Source organism: Loxodonta africana, chromosome 10 (assembly GCF_030014295.1).
Source record: "Loxodonta africana isolate mLoxAfr1 chromosome 10, mLoxAfr1.hap2, whole genome shotgun sequence".
In the NCBI taxonomy this organism is placed as follows: domain Eukaryota; kingdom Metazoa; phylum Chordata; class Mammalia; order Proboscidea; family Elephantidae; genus Loxodonta; species Loxodonta africana.
This window is the reverse complement of record NC_087351.1, coordinates 109,441,409-109,449,529: the sequence shown is the minus strand read 5'-3', so window position 1 is coordinate 109,449,529 and position 8,121 is coordinate 109,441,409. Positions and strand designations below refer to the sequence as shown.

At 46.7% G+C, this 8,121-nt stretch overlaps 1 protein-coding gene across 1 annotated transcript; it reads right to left on the bottom strand.

The window, feature by feature from the left end:
- Positions 1 to 1,837: 1,837 nt before the first annotated feature.
- On the bottom strand, positions 1,838 to 3,799 carry BDKRB1 (bradykinin receptor B1). Its single transcript, XM_003408856.3, has one exon. It carries the CDS (start codon positions 3,797 to 3,799, stop codon positions 2,735 to 2,737), a length of 1,065 nt encoding a protein of 354 aa, XP_003408904.1. The 3' UTR covers positions 1,838 to 2,734.
- Positions 3,800 to 8,121: the final 4,322 nt, after the last annotated feature.

Sequence of the window (8,121 nt, the reverse complement as noted above, 5' to 3'; positions counted from 1 at the left end):
TTCCTCAACCTTCTCCTTTTAACCTACAAACCTACTTGTCTTTGGGTCTAGTTTGTTTCTTCGGCCTGGAGCACTCATTTCCCCTATTTTGCTTGGAGAATTCATTCTTTGAGATTCAGCTTGTACATTTCTTCCTTGGGGAGCCCCTCTCTAACTGTCCCCTCCCCTCTTCTCCGTGCCTTCATAGCACCCTTTCCTCACATTCCATTCACAACCCCCTGATTATCATCTGTGTGCCATTAGGTGGGGAGCTCCTTGAAGGCAGGGCCACCTTCACGCTCACCACTATATCTCCAGGAGCTGGAGGTGCTGACCCAGTAAATGTTCAATGAATGTTCCTGTATGAGTAGCTCATATTCTTCTACCTTGGTGTTTAGTTACGCCTCCACCAGCCCTCCCTCCCTGTCTTAGTCATCTAGTGCTGCTATAACAGAAATACCACAGGTGGATGGCTTTAACAAAGAAAAGTTTATTATCTCACAGTCCAGTAGGCTAGCAGTCCAAATTCAGGGTGCTGGCTCTAGGGGAAGGCTTTCTTTGTCAGCTCTGGAGGAAGGTTCTTGTAACCGGTTTTCCCTTGGTCTGGGAGCATCTCAGCACAGGAACCTCTGGTCCAAAGGACGCGCTTTGCTCCCAGCACTGCTTTCTGGGTGGTATGAGATCCCCATGTCTGTCTGCTCTCTTCTTTCTTTTATATCTCAAAAGAGACTGGCTTCAGACACTACCTAATCTTGTAGACCTTATCAATATAACTGCCGCTAATCCATCTTATCGCATCATAGTGATGGGATTTACAACATACAGGAAAGTCACATCAGAAGATAAAATGGTAGACAGTCATACAATCATACAAGGGAATCAAGATCTAGCCAAGTTGACAGATATTTTTGGGGGACACAATTCAATCCACGACGCTTCCTATGTCCACATATCCAGATTTTACCCTTTGTTAAAACTCAGCTCAGAGTTCACTACCTTCACAAAGTCTTCTCTGATAACCCTAGAATGAACCAACCCCTGTCCCTCCGATGCTCAAGGTACTGATCTGTATATAGTGGGCTCACGCTATTTCTCATTTTCTATATTATGTTATATTAAACTTTTATCTTAATTATATATATTATAATAAATGTGTCTTATATATACAAGTATATAAAATATTTATTATACGTATATAATACATTATACACACACACACGTATATAAATACACATATATACCAAAAAAAGAAAAATTGTTGTCATCGAGTTGATTCTGACTCGCAGTGACCTTATAGGACAGAGTAAAACTGCCCCATAGAGTTTCCAAGGAGTGGCTGGTGGATTCAAACTGCTGATCTTTTGGTTAGCAGCCAAGCTCTTGACTACTGTGCCATCAGGGCTCTGGTATTGCAGTGGTTAAAGCGCTTGACTGCTAACCAATAGGTTAGTAGTTTGAACCCAATAGCCGCTCTGTGAGAGAAAGATGTGGCAGTCTGCTTTTGTAAAGATCACAGCCTTGGAAAGCCTATGGGGCAGTTCTGCTCTGTTCTATAGGGTTGCTATGAGTTGGAATCAACTTGACAGCAATGGCTTCGGTTAGGGTTTGGGGTATATATATATATTGCAAGTTCTGAGAAACCCTGGTGGTGTAGTGGTTAAGTGCTATGGCTGCTAACCAAAGGGTTGGCAGTTCAAATCCTTCAGGCGCTCCTTGGAAACTCTATGGGGCAATTCTACCCTGTCCTTTAGGGTTGCTATGAGTCGGAATCGATTCGACGGAACTGGGTTTGGTTTGGTTATGTAAATTCCTTGTGGATAGGATCTCTAGGCATATCCTCTCTGTATTCTCAGCAGTTAGCCTGACGTTTTTTGAGTGGATAAACGGAAATGTAATAATAGACCCTTGCTGGATATTTGTATTCCTATTGCCTCTGTAACAAATTACCACAAACTTGGCTTCAAACAACACAGATTTATTCTCTTACAGTTCTGGAGACCAGAAGTCCAAAACTAGTGTCAATGGGTTAAAGTCAAGGTGTTAGCAGGGCTGTGTTCCTCTGGAGGCTCTACCAGAGAACCCATTTCCTTTTCCAGCTTCTGGAGCGGCTTACATTCCTTAGTTCATGATCCCTTCCTCACACCCCTCTGACCTCTCTTTTCAATCACCACATCTCCTATTTCCTTTTTTTTTTTTTGTTAATCGTGCTTTAGATGAAGGTTTACAGAGAAAATTAGTTTCTCATTAAACAATTGATATACATATTGTTTTGTGACATTGGTTGCCAACTCCATGACGTGTCAACACCCTCTCCTTCTCAAGCTCGAGTTCCCCATTTGCATTCGTCTGGCTTTCCTGTCCCTTCCTACCTTCTCGTCCTTGCCCTTGGGCTGGTGTGCCCATTTTGTCTTGTATACATGGTTGAGCTACTGTTTGTTTTCTGGGCGTGTCTAATCTTTGGCTGAAGAGTGAGCCTCAGGAGTGACTTAAATACTTAGTTAAAAGGGTTTCTGGGGACATCTCCTATTTCTGTTTTCAAATCTCCTTCTGTGATTACCCAAGTAATTCAGAATAATCTCCTCATCTCAGGATCCTTAATTTCACCACATCTGCAAAGTCCCCTTGACCCTTAAAGGTAGTATTCACAGTATGCAGGATGTGGGTCTCTTGGGGGTCATTGTTCAGCTGACCACAGTACTATTTGTTGTGTAGAAATAACGTATAAGGACATTGAGCTTCTTGACTCACTTTTATTTTAATTCCTCCAGAAAAGTTGGAGTATCTCTTTCCTATGGGACGAGGACATGGGAGCTGTACTTCTCAGGGTACACTGCTTATAAAGCTCCCAGACCTTGGTCCTGAAAAGCTGACCCATGAAGACATAAATCACCGGATTCAGACAACTGTTGATGAAAGCGAAGAAGTTGGCAAACTGCAGGCCCAGGTCCGAGAACTCCTCCCAGAAGCAGCCATGGAGAGCCTGCATCCGGAGCAGGAAGTCCAGGAAGGCAAAGAAGTGGTAAGGGGCCCAGCACACCACAAAGGTGATGACAAGCGTGAAGATCAACGCTGTGGTCTTGCCGTCCGTGGGCCCCCCACACAGCGTCCTGCGGACCTCTGCCTGCCTGCGCAGGGAGGCCAGGATGTGGTAGTTGTAGAAGACAATGGCAGCCAGTGGCAGGAGGAAACCCAGCACGTTCAACTCCACCATCCTCGCAATGTGCCAGGCCCAGGCCTCATGGGGGAACTGTAGCACGCAGGCTGAGATGTTCAGGCTGGGGACATCGTCAACAGTTCGCAGCAAGAATGTGGGGATGCTCAAGAGGCCCCCCACGGCCCAGATGAGGGCACAGGTAGCCTGGGCCTGTAGTCGCCGCCTCTGCCTCCAGCTGGCCATGGGGTACACCAGGATGCGATAGCGGTCCTGGCTGATGGCCACCATCAAGAAGATGCTGATGAACAAGTTGGCCTTGATGACCCCGTTGACCACGCGGCAAAGAACGACCCCGAAAGGCCAGTTGAACTGGTTCCAGATGTTCTCTGCCCAGAAGGGCAAGCCCAGGACAAACACCAGGTCAGAAGCCGCCAGGTTGGCCAGGTAGATTTCTGCCACATTGAGACGCCACCGAGGCAGGAGAAAGACGGACAGGACAAAGAAGTTTCCCAAGAGGCCGAAGAAGCAGATGGTGATGATGAGTGCTGGCAGCACCCTGTGCAGCAGGTCCCAGGCTCCCTGTGCATTTTCACAAGATGTTATGTTTGGAGGGAAGACCTGACTCTGGTTGGGGGACTGGAACTCCAGAAGGGCCCGGGATGCCATCCACAGTGACCTGAAATGAACAGCACACAGTATAAATCAGGAGCCGACAAACTATGGCTCATGGGCCAAATCCAGTCCACTGCCTGCTTTTGTAAATAAAGTTTTATTGAAACACAGCTGTGCCCATTTGTTTAATGTGTTGTCTATGGCTTCTTTTGATGTTCCTGGGTGGTAAAAATGATTAATATGCTCTGCTGCTAACCAAAAGATTGGAGGCTGGAGTCTACCCAGGGGTGCCTTAGAGCAAAGACCCAGTGATCTACTTCTGAAAAGTCAGCCACTGAAAACCCTATGGAGCACAGTTGTACTCTGACACACGTAAGGTTGCCATGAGTCAGAATTGACTGGCTGGTAACTGGTTCATGGCTGTTTTGTGCTACAACCGCAGAGTTGAGTAGTTGCGACAGATCGTCTGGCCAGCCAAGCTGAAAATCCTTACTATGTGATGCTTTACAGAAAAACTTTGCCGACCCTTGGTATAAAGGAAAGAACCAAAGCTTTGAAACACGAGTTCAGATCCTAGCACAGCCACTCGCTGTGCCCTACTTAGTCTCATTGATGTTTACTCTCCTTTTTTATAGGATTGCAGTGAGCCCTGGCGATATTATCTATGAGTGCTTAGTATAATGCCTGGCATAGAGGAAGTGCCCAGTGGAAAGCTGCAATTAGTCTTATTAACAGCTTAACAAATATTTTAATGAGCACCTTCTTTGTGCCAGCGCTTTGCCAGGTGCCCGAGCTACATGGTGAACCAGACAAACCAGCCCCTGTCCTCATGGTGCTCACAGTCTGAATGGGAGACAGATACGCAACAGTGGTTGATGACCCAGTGCGAATCACACATGGTAACCCCATGCACAACAGAATGAAATGTTGCCCTGTCCTGCACCATTCCCGTGATAGGTTGCAGATTGGACCACTGTGACCCATAGGATTTTTCATTGGCTGATTTTCAGAAATAGGTTGCCAAGCCTTTCTTCCTAGTCTGGAATCTCAACTAAAACCTATTCAGCATCACAGCAACACACAAGTTGCCATTGACAGATGGGTGGCGGCTGCACATGAGCTGTGTTGGTCAAGAATCGAACCATGGTCTCCTGAATGGGAGGCGAGAATTCTACCACTGAACCACCAATGCCCAGAGTACCCATGGAAATGGCTTTTCTACTCTTCTAGAGCAGTGGAACAGTTCAGGGATTACCTGGCACCTGCCATATTAGGAAACTAAGGCACTAAATTCCAGAAGGCTGAGTTTCAAGAGAGTCCAGTTCCTGGCAGTGCGATTCCCATCTGCCTCCAGCCTTGGAGCCTTTGCTACGGGGAGGCTTAAGAAGGAACGAGAAAAGAGAGAAGGGCATTCCTTTTGGAGAATTCAAGAGATCCCACAGGTGTGGAATGCCTTGCTTCCCTCACTTTCTTTCTGTAGGCAGATGTCCCTTGAAATGTGGAGGTGTCCTTGAACATACTGGTGGATGTCCATGTCTCCCCTAATGATGTCTGATCATGGGGGTTTGCTGAAGTGTGGGTGTCTGGGCAGGTGAGGATGGCTCTTGTGGGGGTGGTGGAGGGGGCTCTGGTTCCTGTGTCCTCATGAGAGGTCACACAGTTAGTCGAGAGGTAGGAGCTGCTGGGAGGCTCAGGCACCTGCCATGCCAAAGGACAGCTGTGCCCCAAGAAATGGGGATGAAGTGAGCTGTGATTGGCAGAATAATGGTCCTAAAGATGCCCACATCCTAATCCTGGAACCAGTGAGTGTGTTACTTTATAGAGCAAAAGGGACTTTGCAGATGTGATTAAGTTAAAGATCTTGAATGGTGAGGTTATCCTGCACCATACAGGTGGGACCAATGTAACCTCAAGGGTGAAAGAAGGAAGCAGAAAGGGCAGTGTCAGAGAGGGATTTGAAGATGATTCACTGCTGACTTGGAAGATGGAGCAGGGGTCACAAATCAAGGAATGTGGGCGGCCTCTAGAAGCTGGAGAAGGCACGGGAGTGGATTCTGCCCTAGAGCCTTTAGAAGAATGTAGCCCTGCCAATCTTGATGTTAACCTACTCACAGGCGATTTTGCACTTCTCATCTCCAGAGCTGTAAGACAATAAATTTGGGTTGTTTTAAGTCACTTAAACTCATTGCCGTTGAGTTGATTCCGACTCATAGTGACCCTATAGGACAGAGTAGAACTGCCTCATAGGGTTCCCAAGGAGCAGCTGGTGGATTCAAACTGTGGACCTTTTTGTTAAAACGGGAAACTAATACAGGAGATAAGGTTACATGCTGCCCAGGAAACCAGAGACCGTCACCTATGCCACCGGCAGAGACCTCTGACTTCAGTTCGAACCTTATTGGGTCAGCAGACACTGCCCCCCATCCCATAGGACCTGGCAGCCACAGCACGTGCCTGCACCCGCCGGGTTTATTTTTAAAAGAATTATCTTCACCAGCTGTTGCTCGTGTTTATAAAGTCGACCAGAGAGGAGAAAGTTTCCTTCTCCAGCTCTTATCTTCACTCTGACATTTGCCTGACACATAGTAGGTGCTCAATACCGAAAACAAAAACCAAACCCATTGTCATCGAGTAGATTCTGACCCATAGACTGCCAGATCTTTCTCCCGCTGAGCCGCTGGGGGGATCAAACCACTGACATTTTGGTTAGCAGCCAAGTGTTTTAACCACTTTTTAGCCACCAGGGCTACTTAGGTGCGAGCCTACGAGAGATGAAGGTTCTGTAATTTCTATCTGATATTTTCTGAATTCTGCACATTTTGACATTGGCATGTGCTATTCAGTAGAGCCCTGGTGGCAAAGTGGGTAAGAGCTTAGACTGCTAACCGTAACCAGCTGCTCCTTGGAAACCCCATGGGGGAGTTCTGCTCTGTCCTATAGGGCCACTACGAGTTGGAATCGATTCGACAGCACACAACAATAATATCCAGGGGAGAGCATGACTTTCTTCAACAAATTAGCCTTCTTCAAATTAGCTCCAGTTTCCTCCGTGGGGTGATGATAAAGGTATTTGAAATATAGAAGCAGATGTTAAAGAATGTCAACATGGTAGCAGGAGACGCTATTTTCAAGCCACAAATAACATGACCAGGTATTGACCTGATGAAATCGTGTTAGCAGCCCTTGGAGACCGCTTTGATTTTTATAACACCTGGATTGTAACCGATCACCATCCAAGCAAGGCTCTGGTGGCCGTATTCAGCCCTGACGTGTTCAGACAACCTTGCTAGAAAGAGCTCTGGAGCCTTCACAGGCTGTTCCTAACGCTATCCCTCCTCCTTCTCTTCTGGAAAAACAATGAAAACTCAACTGAAGCATGCAGTCAAAGTCTCTTAAATTAAATTGGAATTATTTCCAATAAACCCTATATTTGCAGACCATTCTGACCGGGATTACATAGAGGGTCTGGGCAGAGCAGGAGAAGAATGTAGAACAAAATTCAAATTCACAAAAAAGACCAAATTTACTGGTCTGGCAGAGACTGCAGGAACCCCCAAGACTACAGCCCCCGGACACGCTGCTAACTCAAAATGGAAGCCACTCCCGAAGTTCGCCTTTCAGCCGTGGACGGGCCTATAACACAAACAAAACGCAGGCGAGGAGTGGGCTCCTCGGGTCAATCAAGTATACGGGACCAAACGGGCAACACCTGCCCAAAAGCAAAGACCAGAAGGCAGGAAGGGACAGGAAAACTGGACGAGTGGACCTGGGGAACCCAGGGTGGAAAGGGGAAGAGTGTGGGGATTGTAACCAATGTCTCAAAACGATTTGTGTATACGTTTTTGAAGGAGATGTTAATTTGTGCTGTAAACTTTCACCCAAAGCGCAATAAAATAATAATAATAAAAAATACACTTGCAGAGAAAAACAGCAAATTCTGCCAATACCTATAAGCGTAAAAAGAAGCTTTCTGGTCTTTCTTTTTTAAGAGCCACCAATCTCCTCTTACCTTGTCTTCTCATAAGAGAAAAAGACGGTTGTTCACTTACTCGGAACATGAAACAGCTTGCAACTTCAGCTGGATTTTCTGGTGGCCGGAGCTGCCGTTTGAGGGGTTTTCGGTTCTGGGAGCCCGCTGGGGTGGTGGTGGCAGCCTTAAGTTACATAACCTCCACACCGGTGATGTCACTGGAAGGATTGCAGCAAAAATGAGTTGTTTCAAGGCGGCAGAAGCAGGCTGCAGTTTTGAAAGGAAAACTGTTTCACGCTTTGCGGGTGGTGAGAGGTTAGTCAGCTCCAGTCTCCCTCTTTATCCTGGTGATGACATCCGGGAAGGTCTGCAACTCAGTCCAAGACTTGAACATTGGCACAGGTGC